Raw genomic sequence first — 17,500 nt, 5'->3', positions numbered from 1 at the left:
TTGGGTTCCGTTAAACACCCTTTTCTGGAAAAACCGCTGTCATTGCTAAAGAATAAAAGATAACGTAAAAAAATGGGGGCCTGTCCGGGATATATGGTAATCTGTGGAAATGTCTTAATTGTAAATTTATTTAAAGAAGGGAATAAGACTTTCCAAATGCCTTTTGACGTTGAACAATTTCTCGAGTCACCGACACTGGAGGCTTTGATGGATTTGAATTCGGCACAAGTTCATTCAATTTTCAGATTAGAAATGAGTTCATTAAGTATACGGTAGGTGATGGGTTGCTAGAGCACCAGTGAACTCCGAGATGTGGAAAATGATAGTGATATGGTAAAGATAAGAGAGGGTTATGCTTTGATCCACAGAGGTGTTTAGAGTTCTAGAAGTATTGTAAAACCATTTACCGAAGGTAAGAATTAATTTAAAGGCGACAAGAAAGACACCCCTAGCCATAGTCCCAACCCCACTAATGATCATAATAATTGCAAATTGCTAGGTCACCGTATCAAAACCTGCTAGTTCTTAAGAGATAGAAAGTCCAAGGACGTTCCAATAGAGAGAAAGAGTGGCAGATGCATTTAAAGATGGTAATAACTGGGAGCTCCACTTTTAGTCTGCTGCACAGAGAATTGTTTTCGCCCATGATATTCGAGGCTTCATCAGCAGAAAATCTTGTTGTAATGGCAAAACACTTATCTGCATTTAGGTGTGCTCTCGTCACTAATCAGGGAAAATTGAATGGCCTTCAGCTGCTCAACCAGCAACCCTCTTATTACACTGGCCAGCCTGTCATGAGATCTGTGCCTTTTGTTCTTTTAAAAGACACATTTTATGCAGTTGCTGAAACCGGAAACATAAGAATCATGACATCGATTAGAGTATCAGCTGTAGTGAATGGAAGGGTATTTTCTGCAATGAAAAAACAAAATAGTGTTGCAAATGCAACGCCTTTTAGGGGTTGAGTACCCTGGCTCTTCCTTCTGCGACGCACTGCTGCCTTGGTGTCGCTCCGTATTTGCAGCATGCACTTGAGTGTCCATGTGGCGAGTTATTGCAGTTTTATTTGCAGCAACATCTCTTTTGGAGGTCTTACTGTAGGGTCTGGTGGGGTCTCCATGAAATCGAGCCAGCTGAAAGGCTACGTCCTGAGGTCAGTCGTCCCTAAATTTCTTTTTTGTGCCATTGTCCTGTAATTAAAATAGAATCAGATGGGCATTAAAAAATAATGTTCGCGTGACGCGGATTTTTTTTTAAAGAATAAAAGCAAAATATATAAACAATTGAAGGTGTTAAGAAGCAAGGAGGAAAGGGAGACGGAAAAAGGTTAGAGTTGGAAGGATGCCAAGACCAGTGCTCCTACAATAGTGGCAGGATTGTTTTCGTTGTGCACTTTTTCAGTTCGGTTTGATAAGCTCTCATTTGGTTTTAACATACAATTTAAGCGTTGGATAGTTAATATATGTATATATATATATATATATATATATATATATATATATATATATATATATAAATTCATTAATATTTTATTTTGTATCATCTTATACCCACCATATATTCGTTAAATTGTATGCATTCTTCATAAGTGACCACATCATCCCTCATCCTATATCCTTATTTTCACAACTAATAATGTTGATACTTATTTAGGACAGATCTATATCACAATATATAACATTCGTAAATAAATCCATCGATAATATGTCCAAAAATACAGTGTTTAGTTATGTAATTATAGTTATGTAATTATAGTGTGTGCTGACCCACTTCCCGAAAGTCTGGTAATAATTACCTCATCACTATCGTGTGTTCCAACACTCGTTATCCTGAAGCGATCCATTTACGTAAGATTAGTGGGAACGAAATTGTCAAGGAACTTATGAAATTCTTTTGTACATATGGGTTACCCTGGGTGATTGTCCAATTAGCTATTAAGTTAGATTCCTCTCTTAAGATGTTCCAGTCAGCCATCATGTGTTAAGCACATATCACATAGAATCTCAGAGCGCACAGGAGAGATTCCACCAGACGTTGAATATCATGGTGCGGACTTACTGTCATGAGACGGATTAACATTGGGACGAAATGGTACCACTATTATTTGCCAATAGGGAGTGTACAGGATACACTGAGGTGTTCGGACACGAGGTGTTCGGACACGAGGTAAGAGATTATGAAAGTAAGGTGGTTGAATAACGCTAATAGATATAATGTACTGAACCATGTAATGGACTTAGGTATGAAACTCTTGCCAGCTCACAGACTCTTATTGAGTCTGTGAGCTGGCAAGAGCGAATCTCGGTGAGGCACAGAGACGGATGAAAGCTCAGTCACGATCATTTTCACCAGACGAGAAATTATTCGACTTTCTACTTGTCCCTGGGCATTTACTTAAGGCTCGCTGTTTTGGACCTTGTATTGTGGAGAAAAAGCTGAGTGACCTTAAATATATAATTCAAATTCATGGTAAACGTAAATAGTAACGGCTTGTGCCATGTTAACTAGATAAAGAATCATGTAGAACGAAATGAACCACCTATAAGAAAATATGCAGAGGTAATGTAATCGTGCAGAATGAAATGAACGTGATAAATAATGATCACGAGAATCAAGGTAATCCACTTGTTAATGTAGCTCACTCTAAATTGGTTAATTCAGATATTCTTAATAATCTACAAAGTAAGCTTAGGCATCTTGATTTATATAAACCGCAACAATTAACTAAATTACTTTCGGATTTTTTTTCTTCTGGTGTTCCTGGTCGTACTAGTCTAATGTACCATGATACTGATATTGATGATGATAAAGGCTCTGTAAAAACATCCACACAGAATTTAGGGGTGCTGGCGGATTTCCTTGACTGAAAGAGCGAAATAGTCTAAAATGGTCTACTCCCCCCCCCTTACACACACACACAACCTTCCAGCGTTTAATTAATGGTCTAATTTCAGGACTAGGTGGATGTAAAGCTTACCTGGATGATATGGTGTCATATAGTGAAACCTGGGTGGAGCATCTGGAGAGGCTGCAGGCGCTGTTTGAAAGGCTCACTGCAGCCTAACCTAACGGTAAAACCTCGTCAAGAGTGATTTCGCTCATGCACGTATCATTTCCCTGGGATATCCTGTTGATCAAGGACAGGCCAAGCCCTTCAGTAACAAGACTGATGCCATTGACAAATATCCACTGCCAAAAATCCAAGAGAGGTGATGGCTCACTACTACAGGAGGTTTGTGATGACTTTTTTTTTTTTTTTTTTTGGGGGGGGGTATTGTTGCTCCATTAACGACTTGTTAAAGAAAGGTTCACTTGGTCAGATTCATGTGACAATGCATTTAAGACAAAGCCATGTTGATATCTTCACCTGTTCTTAATTTATTATCATGATTAATCTCGCCTGACTTTGAGAAACATCAAAGAAATTTATTTGCCATAGAGAAAGAGACGCTTGCTTTAATTTTAGCTTTGAGAAACTTTGAAATTTATTCATATCCTACTAAGGAAGCTGTAAAGATTTATGTGGACAATAATCCTTTAACAATTATATCTAAAATTAGTTGCAAGAACCAAATAATTCTAAGGTTGAGTTTAGAACTTCAAAAATATAACCTTAATGTTAACCACATAAGGGAAAAAGAAAATGCATTGGCTGATGCTTTGACACTAAGTTTATTTAACAAGCTCTATATTTTGTTTCCATATCTATATTTTTATTTTGCATACGGTAATCTTCTCTATCTCCCTAACCCAGCCACTGGGGACACAAGCCAGTGCAACTTGGTGCCGGTCCCAAACCCGGATAAATGGGGAGGGTTGCGTCAGGAATGGTATCTGGCGTAAAACTCTGACCAATACTTCTACGCGGATCACAAATGAGAGCACCATACCGGATCGGTCGCAGCCCGGGTTAACGACGACTGCCTACGGCTCTATGTCCCAGTAGGGCTGGTGAACAGTGCGTGACTGTTGGGAGGAGGAGGAGAAGAGGTGGCGAACGTGTACAGAGGAAGCATGATAGAAGGAAGGTCAGAAAAGCAGAGATCAGAGTTGGGTCCTTAAATGTTGGCATCATGACTGGTAAAGGGAGAGAACTGGTCGACATGATGGAGAGGAGGAAGATAGATATTCTCTGTGTACAGGAAACTAAATGGCGGGGCAGTAAAGCGAGGCTGATTGGCTGAGGTTTTAAGTTGTTCTATCATGGGATAAATGGAAGAAGAAACGGTATTAAGGTAATAGTTAAGGAAAAGTATATCAACAGCATACTGGAAGTGAAGAGGGTATCAGATAGAGCAATGAACCTGAAGATGGATGTAGAAGGAATCAAAATAAATGTGATCAGTGCATATGCCCCACAGGTTGGGTGCGAGATGGAGGAAAAGGAGGAGCTCTGGAGTGAAGTGGAAGAAATGATACAGAATATCCCCAGAGAGGAGAGAGTTATTATTGGAGTAGACTTCAATGGCCATATTGGAGAAGAAATAATGGGGATGAGGAGGTGATAGGCAAATATGTTGTGAGAGAGAGGAATGCAGAGGGGCAGATGATTGAGTAGGCAAAAAGGATGGAGATGGCACTGGTGAATACATATTTTAATAAGAGGGAAGAGCACAGAGTTACATACAAGAGTGCAGGTAGGGGTACGCAGATAGTCTTTATACTATGTAGATGTAACTTTAGAGAGTTTAGTGATTGTAAGGTCGTTCCCGGGGAGAGAGTAACAAGACTGCATAGAGTGTTAGTTGGGAAGCTAAATCTGAAAGTGAAGGCAACCAAGAAAATGAGGGCAGAACCTAGGATCAAATGGTGGAAACTAAAGGAGGAGGAGTACAGTACAGCATTTGTACAGGAAGTGACCCAAGTCTTTGCAGGGAGGGAGATGATCAAGTTGGAGGAAATCTCAGAAACATTGGCTGAAAAAGCCAAATGTGTACTTGGGTTGACACCAGGAAGAAGAAAATACAAGGAAACCTGGTGGTGGAATGAGGAAGTGCAAGATAGTATAAAGAGAAATAAACTGGCAAAACAGAACTGGGACAGACTTGGGGATGAAGAAAGTCATCAGGAATACAAAGAGTTATGTAGGATAATAAAGAGGGAAGGAAAATATATATGAACAGTTATATGAGAAGTTAGATACAAGGGAAGGAGAGAAAGACCTATACAGACTAGCTAGACAGAGGGAAATAGGGATGCAGACGGAAATATACTGACGAGGGAAGAAAATATATTACACAGATGGAAAGAATACTTTGAGGACCTCATGAACATTGAAAATTAAAGGGAAAGAGGGTTAGAAGAGGTGGAGGAACTAAATCTGGAAGTACCAAGGATCAGCAGAGAAGAGGCGAGGAAGGCCTTGGGGAAGATGAAAGGGGGGCAAAAATTAAGAACAAGGGAGATGTAACTATAGAGGGATAAATCTATTGTGCCATGCAATGAAGATATGGGAAAGAGTTGTAGAGGTGAAAATACGAAGAGTTGTGAGGATCAGTGAAGAACAGTTTGATTTCATGCCAGGGAGAAGCACAATAGATGCAATTTTTGCTCTTAGGATGTTGATGGAAAAGTACAGGGAAGGACAGAGGGAGTTGCATTGTGTGACTATTTATTTAGAAAAAGCTTACGATCGGGTTCCGAGAGAAGAGCTATGGTATTGTATGAGGAGCTCGGAAGTATCAAAGGTATGTGAGGGTGGTGAAGGACATGTATGAAGATAGCATAACAAGAGTAAGGTGCGCAGCTGGAATGACAGGTTTTGGGGTTGGGGTGGGACTTCACCAGGGATCGGCTCTGAGCTGCTTCAGGTTTACCAACCGTTCCAAAGTTAACATGTTTCAGATGAATGGCACTGTCCAAACGACAAATTCATAAGAGAAACTACAATCATAAGTAGCATTAACAAAAGATAGTACAATTTTGGTATGAATCAGTCGTTGTACTTGTTCCTAGTCAAAGAATTAACAACCATTTCACGACCGCGCCATTGGTAATTCACTCTACGCTCGATCAAAACAAACGGGATGAGAGGGATCGTGTTTATGAATAGATCTTCCTTATTTTGTCTCAGTATATACTGTACATATATGCGTATCTTTAATATATCATACATATTGATTTAATATATACATATTTCATATAATTATATACTTTAACCTTACGTTCCTGACTACTTTTACCATTCATTTAACTTCACTCTCCTTCGAAAAGTCCGCCAGAAGGTAAACAAACTCAAAATCAGCAGAGGATCCATGTTTTCCTAAAAGGGTTTGTAATCCAAGTCTAGGACAATGATGCCTAATATGTCCAATATAGATGTTATTTTCCAAACGTAGTATGCTCATATGAAGTATTGGTAAGAAAAAGTGCAGTAAAAATACAATATTTTTTCACCCGTGTAACTATCGTGACAAGCCTACCCCCTTGTCACGGAGTTTCCACGATTGTTCCAATACTTTCCACGCTTTTGCCTCGCTTTTGCCACGAAACTGCGTTTCTAGAATAACAAACGCGGCATGTTCATGTCATGTACACGGCGCGCTTAGGGACTTACTGTAGAATACGGCTGCGAAAGTGAGCAGGACCAAGACTGAGTACATATGTCTGAATGGAGGTGGTGAGGAGTCAATAAGGCTACAAGGGGGCAGGTGGCAAAGGTATAGGAATTCAGGTAATTAGGATCAACAGTACAAAGTGATGGAGACTGCGGTAGGGAAATAAAGAAGAGAGTGCAAGCGGACCGGAATGGATGGAGGAAGACTGCAGTAGTAATATGTGATAGGAGGGTGTCTGCAAGAACTAAAGGGAAAATTTTATAAAACAGTAGTTCTTGCCATGCTGTACGGAATAGAAACCATTCCAATGACAAAGAGGCAGGAAGCAGAGATGGAAGCAAGTGAACTAAAAATGTTAAGATTTTCCCTGGGTGTGACGATGGTAGATAAAATCCAAAATAAATATAGAGGGACAACATATGTGCGGCAATTTGGGGAAAAGGCACGGGAAGCAAGGCTGAGGTGGTTTGTGCATATGAGGAGGAGGGATGAAGATTATGTGGGGAGGAGGATGCTGGATATGGAGGTACCCGGAAGGAGGAAGAGAGGGAGACCAAAGAGATGCTATAAAGGAAGACATGGAAGTAGTAGGTGTGACTGAGGAATGCGCAAAAGACCGAGCGCGTTGGAGAACGATGATCCGCTGTGGCGACCCCAAAATGGGAGCAGCCGAAAGAAAAAGAGAGAGAGAAAGAATCTGTCTCCCTGGGAAGGTTTCTGTACTTCAAGTAATGGTAATGTATCGTTGAGTTTTATCATAGATTCTATGGAATGATTAAATTAAGTGCCCTGACTGATATGCTCTATATCATGCATCATAATATAAGATGTATAATTGTTTTAAAACGTCTTTTTAAGGAGGGAGGTATTACACGGCTGACCCCTGAACGCCCACTCGACCATCGACCTGTGCATGACCGTTAACCCCATGCATGATATCCATAGATGACCTCACACTGTTAATTCCAGACCCCAACGGCCTGGCAGGTCTCGAAACTTGTGCAACAAGACTTTAGGATTTGATCAAGATTCGGGTTTCAGTATTTTTCGGCTCTTAAAGGGGGGGGGAGGTATAGGGAGAAAAAACGACCTTGGACGAGGTAAGGCAAGCTGGTGACTGTGGTTGGTAGGTGGTTTCCGGAACCTGGTTGTGGTTACGCTTTTTTTTTTTTTTTTTTTTTTTTTTTTTTTTACAAGTTGCTCTGATGTATTGCCATATATGTATGCATTTATTTCTACGTTATTATTTTTGAAGTGTCCAACTGAATGTGCTTATTATGAATTAATTAATTTGTGTTTTTTGTTCTACCGGTGTTTGGTTGTAAATACAATTAATATAAATAAATTAAAGTGCAAATAAATCATAAGAACACGGTAATAAACAGTGAATTATAACGACGGTGATTGCAGCAAAGTTGAAAATAAGGACGTCTATGCATATGTGAATACTTTGAGTGGAATACAAACGTAATCTAAAAGGAACAAAAGCATGATGTTTCTTTTGATCATTTTTATTTTACTTAGTTTGGGTTCCGTTATGCACCATTTTCTGGAACAACTGATATCATAGCTAAAGAACAAAAGCTATTTATACGTCTATATATATATATATATATATATACGTACATTTACGTACATATACTGGGTATACATACATATACTGGGTATACATACATATATTATGTATACATACATATATTGTGTATACATACATATACTGTGGGTACGTACATATACTGTGGGTACATACATATACTGTGGGTACGTACATATACTGTGGGTACATACATATACTGTGGGTACGTACATATACTCTGGGTACGTACATATACTCTGGGTACGTACATATACTCTGGGTACGTACATATACTCTGGGTACGTACATATACTGTGGGTAGGTGCATATACTGTGGGTACGTACATAAACTGTGGGTACGTATATTTACGTGCATATACTGTGTACACGTACATTTACGTGCATATACTGTGTACACGTACATTTACATACATATACTGTGTACACGTACATTTACGTACATATACTGTGTACACGTACATTTACGTGCATATACTGTGTACACGTATATTTACGTGCATATACTGTGTACACGTATATTTACGTGCATATACTGTGTACACGTACATTTACATGCATATACTGTGTACACGTATATTTACGTGCATATACTGTGTACACGTACATTTACATGCATATACTGTGTACACGTACATTTACATACATATACTGTGTACACGTACATTTACGTACATATACTGTGTACACGTACATTTACGTGCATATACTGTGTACACGTACATTTACGTGCATATACTGTGTACACGTACATTTACGTGCATATACTGTGTACACGTACATTTACGTGCATATACTGTGTACACGTACATTTACGTGCATATACTGTGTACACGTACATTTACGTGCATATACTGTGTACACGTACATTTACATGCATATACTGTGTACACATACATTTACATACATATTATGTGTACATGTACATTTACGTGCATATACTGTGTACACATACATTTACGTGCATATACTGTGTACACGTACATTTACATGCATATACTGTGTACACGTACATATACTGTGTACACGTACATATACTGAGTACACGTACACATACTGTGTACACGTACATTTACATGCATATGATGTGTACATGTACATTTACGTGCATATGATGTGTACATGTACATTTACGTGCATATGATGTGTACATGTACATTTACGTGCATATGATGTGTACATGTACATTTACGTGCATATACTGTGTACACGTACATTTACATGCATATACTGTGTACACATACATTTACATACATATAATGTGTACATGTACATTTACGTGCATATACTGTGTACACGTACATTTACGTGCATATACTGTGTACACATACATTTACGTGCATATACTGTGTACACATACATTTACGTGCATATACTGTGTACACTTACATTTACGTGCATATACTGTGTACACGTACATTTATGTGCATATACTGTGTAAATGTACATTCACATACGTATACAGTGTATGCATATTCTTTTATACACTCCCTCCCCCTCTCTATTTTTTCTCCATTTCTCTTATTTTCTCCATTTCTCTTATTTTCTCCATTTCTCTTATTTTCTCCATTTCTCTTATTTTCTCCATTTCTCTTATTTCCTCCATTTCTCTTATTTTCTCCATTTCTCTTATTTTCTCCATTTCTCTTATTTTCTCCATTTCTCTTATTTCCTCCATTTCTCTTATTTCCTCCATTTCTCTTGTTTTCTGCATTTCTCTTTTTTCTCCATTTCTCTTGTTTTCTCCATTTCTCTTGTTTTCTCCATTTCTCTTGCTTTCCCCATTTCTCTTTTCTCCATTTCTCTTTTTTTTCTCCATTTATCCATTTCTCCATTTCTCTTTTGTTCTCCATTTCTCTTTTTTCTCCATTTATCCATTTCTCTTTTTTTCTTCATTTCTCTTTTTTCTCCATTTCTCTTTTTTTCTACATTTCTCCATTTCTCTTTTTTTCCATTTCTCCATTTCTCTTTTTTTCCATTTCTCCATTTCTTGTTTTCTCTCTCTCTTTTCTCTTTTCTCTCCCTTCTCTCTCTCTCTCTCTCTCTCTTTCTCTCTGTCTCTCTGTCTCTTTTCTCTGTCTGCCTGTCTCTCTTTTCTCTCTCTGTCTGCCTATCTCTCTTTTCTCTCTCTGTCTGTCTGTCTCTCTTTTCTCTCTCTGTCTGCCTGTCTCTCTTTTCTCTCTCTGTCTGCCTGTCTCTCTTTTCTCTCTCTGTCTGCCTGTCTCTCTTTTCTCTCTCTCTCTCTCTTCTCTCTCTCTCTCTCTCTCTCTCTCTCTCTCTCTCTCTCTCTCTCTCTCTCTCTCTCTCTCTCTCTCTCTCTCTCTCTCTCTCTCTCTCTCTCTCTCTCTCTCTCTCTTCTCTCTCTCTCTCTCTTCTCTTCTCTCTCTCTCTCTCTCTCTCTCTCTCTCTTCTCTCTCTCTTCTCTCTCTCTCTTCTCTCTCTCTCTCTCTCTCTCTCTCTCTCTCTCTTCTCTCTCTCTCTCTCTCTCTCTCTCTCTCTCTCTCTCTCTCTTTTCTCACTCACTCTCTCTCTTTCTCTTTTCTCACTCACTCTCTCTCTTTCTCTTTTCTCACTCACTCTCTCTCTCTCTCTTTTCTCACTCACTCTCTCTCTCTCTTTCTCTCTCTTCTCTTTCTCTTTCTCTCTCTCTCTCTCTCTCTCTCTCTCTCTCTCTCTCTCTCTCTCTCTCTCTCTTTCTCTTTCTCTCTCTCTTTCTCTCTTGTTGAGAGAACTGGCTAGGCTGGTTTTGTGGACTGAACTGCAGCAGTTTGCTTTGTCATAGATATGAAGTGATGAAAATATCTCTCAAGGGGCAAGGGGGCAGCGAGTCCTGGAAAGAAGTTTTGTCTTGATTTGCGGGATTCCACATGTGCAAGTAGATTTACTTATCTGTTTCAAATGTTGATAAACCTTAAATTCATTCACTGATGCTTCTATTTATGACAATTCCATTTTTCGTATCTTTTTCATGTTTTACATTTTTGCTTGATACTTGGTTGCATTTTTGGTTTCATGAAGAAAAAAAATCCTAGAGTAAGAGCTTTGATCTCCTTGGTGACACATCCTGTTAGTGTTGTTTTTTTTTTTTTTTATGAAAACATTTGTCAACCTGATCCCATATTAGTTTTTAAGATTAATAACATTTTGGGAGTTTTTGCAGTTTCGGGTTAGAATTTCGAACCAATCATGTATTAGCTATAATCACACCTCGCAATTCTTTTAATCAGGGTAGTTTCCTATAGAAGTTTTGCTCTATGGTTGTGTGGGTTGATGTTCATTCCACAAATGTCATTTGCTTGTGAGAAATTTGTCCAGTACTTTAACCTATGTCGCCTAGTATGAAAAGGGGACTCTTATTCTCTGGTTGTAAGAAAGTATTTTTGATTGTGTGCACTGAAGATTTCTTGGGTGGGTGTCCTGTGTGGGAAAATACATCCTGCTGATTGAAAACCCACTAAATTCAGTTACCTGGCCTGAGCCTTAATGCTTCAAGATCAGCAATAATTAGAATGTCTTTTCTGCTCTCACATTTTGTAATATTGTTGGCACTCTTCAATTTTTTTTTTTTTCTCTTTTTTTCCCTCTCCTTTCTTTCCTGGTTTCTCTCTCTCCTCGATTTGAAGCTATATTTCTGTAATCACTGCAATATCTATAGCATTTTGGTTAATCATTATATCAAATTCGTCTATTTTACTTCTGTGGCAGTGAGCATTTTTTAGGATAAATACTCTGAAGTTTTCTGCTCATTAGACTGAAGCTTTGTGCTCATTTTCATGTAGGAAGACTTTCACCATGTCACGAGAGGATTCTGATTTTAGAAATTCTTCTATTTGAAGAACAATCCTTCATTAGCCTCAAACCATTTTTGTTTAAAATTCCCTTCTGGTTTAACCCTTTTTTTTTTAATTTAGAAATTATGTGGGATTTCTAGACATGGGTAGCACGTGGTGACCTTATGTGATCCTACAATTTTAGTTTTACTGAAAACCTTGGTGAAAGGCATTTTTTTTTTTTTTTTTTTGAGCGGGTCCTAGTTTATTAAGGGCTGCTTGTGCTGCTGCCACTCTTTACCCGTTTTATGCTCAATACTGTGGATTAAGAGTCCCCTGATACTCTTGTGAAAGGAGCTAGGAATAATTCCTTGAATAAAACACTATAATGTAAGGGAGGTCGTAAAAACAAAAGAAATTTCATAATTTATTATCTCAAGAGTAAAAAAAATATATAGTCAGTATTTCAAGTTAAGATTAAGATTACTTCAGCTAAATTCATTATAGCTAATTATCATATCCTTGAGATATATATCAATTTTATCACATCTGTAGCTCAATAAACAAAAAGAAATCCACAAACTTCATGGATGTATAAACTTATAAGTTCGTGAAGTTATGCATGTAGAATTAAAAGCAGAAATCTATATACAGATAATTACATCCAACAATCATATGTCTCATTATCCAATATCTCAGATTTATGGATTGTCATTGAATTACAAACAAAAGCAGCATAGATCTATAATCATGAACTTGCACATCTACAAGCCGATGTAACCAGATAAAATTCAATAAAGATATAAATTTCAAAGAACATAAATTAATTTTATACTTAGTTGCTCTAGGCGTATCAGAAAATCAGACAAATGACAAACAAACATTTTTTATGCTAATTTAACAAATCAACACTAAGTATACACATGGAAATATTTCCAAAGTGGAAATAAAATATGGCAGTCAAACAACACAATATACATTTCACCATCTGGAATAAAATGAAAAATTCATTAACCATAAGTATAATGAGCACTTTTTACACAGGCAGAGGACACAAACCTTGACAGAAATTGAATTGTACGATAAAATTATAACACATCTGATGCCAGCCATATGTAAACATTATGGTAGTCTGTAAGACATACAATTTTTCAGCTAAAATGGTAAAATAGTCACCTATCTATGCATTCTTGGCTTGGTGTGAAAAATGGGAATGAATATGATCACAAAAAATAAGTATAATAAAATCAACAATGAATACAAACATTTACAGTCATAATGATAACAAAAACTAGTAATAATATCAGTAATATCAACAAAAGCAAATTAATAACTATAATATCAATAACTAACAAATCTCAAGATGTGTTTCCCCCCTTCATAAAACCAGAGCTGTTCTTTATCAACTGATAATCCACTCCTCACAGTAAAATTTTCATAAAAATTAAATCTACTATTTACCCACTGCGGACGGGTGTCAAGACATACATGACAGGCGTCATGATGTAGCAAGACGTTCAGGGATTTTGAATCGTTGTACTGTTTTATTGTGCTTTGAGTAAGGAGTGATGATGACAATTGCAATCATAATTATTATAATTACCGTTAAATTAAGCAAACCTAATATCCAAAACCTAGACAGCACCACTTTCTCCTAGCACCAACAGGAGAGACAGCCTTGAATGGCACTCATCCACTGTCTCTAAGAAGCACTATCTTTATAGAGCGATGGTACACAGCAAGTTGGCCAGCCGATGAAGGATGTGCAGGCACAACAAGAAGAGGAAGGTGACTCAAACCATGCCCAGTGTCTAAAGCCTCGTCTACACGAACAGGCCTGATCGGTGGGCAGCGCGATTGGCGGGCAAATTCTGCCTGGCCTGCCCTTGAATGTTGTCCACATGACCGAGTTGATGAATAGCCGGGCATGCCTGACGATGCCAGTAGTGTGTGGAGTGCAGTACGATAAGCATAGCGCCTAGCATTGTAAAGAAGATATTGTGCACCTTGATAATTGCTTTGTGTCTTAAGAAAAACAAGAAAAAGAAACAAACATGGTGTAAAGATTGGCTCAAGAAAAGACATATATATGGAAGTAACACAACAAGACTTCATGAACTACAAGATGGTCATGAAATAGACCTCAGAAATTATATAAGAATGAGCATAAGCACTTTCTATGTCTTACTAGCAAAGGTGGAGCCGTACATAATGAAAAAGGACACAAACATGAGAGACAGCATTAGTGATTTCGCTCGATGGGCACTCGGGGCAATTTGATTGTTTGCCCGTCAAGGCATGCTCGCCGATCAGGCCCACTCGTGTGGACGCGGTTTAAAATGTGCCCGTGCCAGTAGGGATGCCTTTTACTATGGCACACACAATCATAAGCATAGGTTTCCTTTCTCTTCCCCACCTCTTCATATTGTCTTCATTATAGATGGTTATATATTTCATATTCTTTAATAACAGTAAATAAAATAAAATTAATAGTTGCTTTTTATACTCCCATAAAACGGCAATACTTCTATGACCTGAGTATAAAAAAAAAAAGAGCCTATATGGATCCCATACAATTTCAGTCAACTGCAGCATTGATAGAGTCTGTTATTTGACATATATGTCTTTAAACACAATAAAAAAAACATAAAAATTAAACAATAGCATGGCTCTTAGTTTTACAAATGAGTGACTGAAAGAGTGAGGAATTCAAAGTTTGTTGCATAACACTACCTTGCTCTGATACAAAACCCATCCTGGAGCCTGGGCAAGTGAATTTATCCCCCCCATCCACAATGGGTTAAGAACTCTCAATCCTTCCCATTATGTCTTCTAAAAACACTCAATGAAAACTATAAACAAAGGTTACCACCCCCTCATTAACACCCAGGAGGAGGGCCAGACGACGAGGGGTGTGGGGGATATAACGGCCGCACAATTGCCTCAAAAGCCTTAGAATCCCATGTTCTAGTGAGATTTTGATCACTATCTTTAACCCCTTCGACACAAGGATGCATATACTGCGTCCTCGAGATACTGTACAAGATCTTTCAGAATAGCGGTCGGATATGATACGATGGATTACTTAACTTTCATTATTATTACATAAGAGTGGGATCCGCTTATACCAGGGGAGGCACCGATGCGCCCTGCTAGCAATCATTTTATTATTTATTTATGGAACATTATGTAAAAATATAACTTACCATGATTAGTTTACCATACTATTTCAATCGTTTTCTTTAGTTATCTGAGTGAGGCCTCCCACCGTATCCGCGCTGGCAGCTCGGATACGGTGTGGGGGGCGTTTTCTACTGCCCGTAGTGAAGGGGTTAAAGTAATATTTTAGCCAGTATGATGTTGGCATACATATCCTCCATTAACATGTGTCAATACAGTGCAAATGCCCATTTATTTAAAGTTTTATTATTTTGCTGCAATGATGCCAATGCTGACAGGAAAAACAGGGAATATATGAACCTCTTGAGACAACTGTACAGTAAAAATCAATTATAATAGATGACAACCTTTTAAATTTCAACACACCTGATGTAAAGGAGTTGATATTAAATGTAAAATACAAAAGAACGGCAAAACAATACTCTCTATATCATAAGAATAGTATCAATAATAACAATAATACGAATAATAACAACTATGATATCAATAATAATTATTATAATACCAATATTAATAATAATATGGATAATAATGATTATAATATCATTATTAATGATATGGATAATAACGATTATATCAATAATAATGATAATACAGATAATACCAATTATAATAATAATAATGATGATGATGATGATGATGATGATGATGATGATAATATCAACGACAATAATAATTGTAATACTATAATCATTATTGATAATATTATCCTTATTATTATTGATATTATCATTATTATTATTATTGATGATATTAGTATGATTACAGACAATATTATAATTTGATAGTATTATTATTATTATCATTATAATTATTTATATTATTATCATAATATCAATAAGAACTTCAATCAAAATCAAAATATCAATCATAAATAATAATAAAATAATATAAATAATAATAATAATAATAAAAATTCTCAATAATAATAGTAATGAAATATTAATAATAATAATAATAATAATAATAAAATATATATAATAATAATAATAAAAAGAAAATATCAATAATAATAATAATAAAAATAATATCAATAATAATAATTATTATTATTATTACTATTGTTATTATCATTATTATATCTTTAATAATAACAATAATAGTAATAATAATAACAGTATAATAAAAACAACCATTATCATGATCATATTATCAATAACAATGATAAAATCAATAATAATATTATTAATAATAATTATATTAATAATAATAGTAATAATAATAATAGTAATAATAATTATAATAATAATAATATCAAAAACAATAATAATCATAAAAATAATAATAATAATAATAATAATAATAATCATAATAATAACAATAATAATATAAATAACAATAATAATAACAATAATAACAATAATAATAACAATAATGATATTAATAATAATAATAATAATAATAATAATAATAATAACAATGGTAATAAATTGCACGTCAGGGTAAACTAGAAATCTTAAATGCTCTGTTCTTATCTTAATGAGTTGTTTGTTATTATTCAAGAAATGGCAGATAAGCCTACTATACACAAAACATATTTTACTGGTCGCATCTTCCAATAAATATGTTTTGTATATAGTGGGTTTAAATGCCATTTTATCACCACAGAAGAGTGTTTTGCAAGTTATTCAAAAGATATAATTACATTCTGATTTCTGAGCCAAAATCACAATGCTTTTTTTTTCATTAGTTAAAAATTGATTCTATTTAAATGCAATCTTACAAAATACACACACATAAATATAATATATATATATAGATAGATAGATATGTACGTATATGTACATATATATACGTATGTATATATATATATATAATATATATACATATATATATATAATGAACATATTACTGAGTTATACAATTAAAATAAAGCACATACAAAAAAATTACAATTTTTCACTTCTTTTTTTTAAGCAACAAAAAAATGACAAGAAAGAAAGAAGAAGAAGAAGAAGAAGAAAAAAAAAGACAAGAGAAGAGTTAAGAGGAAGAAAAAAATGAAGACAAAAACACAAATATAAAACAAATATACAGAAGATAAAATGTACAGCATGAACCACATTGTAATGTCCTCCCCATCCAAGAACACAGTCAGACCTGAATATTCGCATTTCTTGCAGTTGTTCCTTAAAACTCATGTCCATCCTTTGGATCCAGCCTGTTGAGTAAATAAACTGTTTTAAATGTGAGACTAAAACATCTAAAAAAAATAAAAAATTTATATCAAATAATAACAAATACAAAATTATTACATCTCATTACTCTCTTTACACCAACTTCTAAGAAATCTCAAGCAAGCTTTCAGTGAACTAAGTTCATTCTGACTGATGAATAAAAGGGTATAAATCAAACTGAATAGTTCCCACAGCATAAGGGATGTAATTTACCCATTTCAG

General features: G+C 35.9%; 1 protein-coding gene and 1 long non-coding RNA gene across 3 annotated transcripts in view; one reads left to right on the top strand and one right to left on the bottom strand.

The window, feature by feature from the left end:
• The first annotated feature begins 3,214 nt into the window (after positions 1 to 3,214).
• Positions 3,215 to 7,495, top strand: LOC147468611 (uncharacterized). Its single transcript, XR_015192374.1, has 2 exons — positions 3,215 to 7,291; positions 7,416 to 7,495. It is a non-coding gene; the product is annotated as an uncharacterized LOC147468611 (long non-coding RNA).
• A 7,836-nt stretch (positions 7,496 to 15,331) lies between these two features.
• Positions 15,332 to 17,500, bottom strand: part of LOC122246636 (uncharacterized) — a 24,651-nt gene continuing 22,482 nt past the window's right edge. For both annotated transcript variants that reach the window (XM_043005318.2, XM_043005317.2), the window contains exon 6: positions 15,332 to 17,262. In XM_043005318.2, the coding sequence (XP_042861252.2) occupies positions 17,232 to 17,262 (31 nt within the window). In that variant the 3' untranslated portion in view covers positions 15,332 to 17,231. The remainder of the gene's footprint in view (positions 17,263 to 17,500) is intronic.

The sequence above is a fragment of the Penaeus japonicus genome, unplaced genomic scaffold (genome assembly GCF_977035675.1).
Source record: "Penaeus japonicus unplaced genomic scaffold, GWHDUDI00000001_assembly GWHDUDI00000027, whole genome shotgun sequence".
In the NCBI taxonomy this organism is placed as follows: domain Eukaryota; kingdom Metazoa; phylum Arthropoda; class Malacostraca; order Decapoda; family Penaeidae; genus Penaeus; species Penaeus japonicus.
The sequence above is the reverse complement of the archived record's forward strand: the minus strand, read 5'-3'. Positions and strand labels throughout refer to the sequence as shown.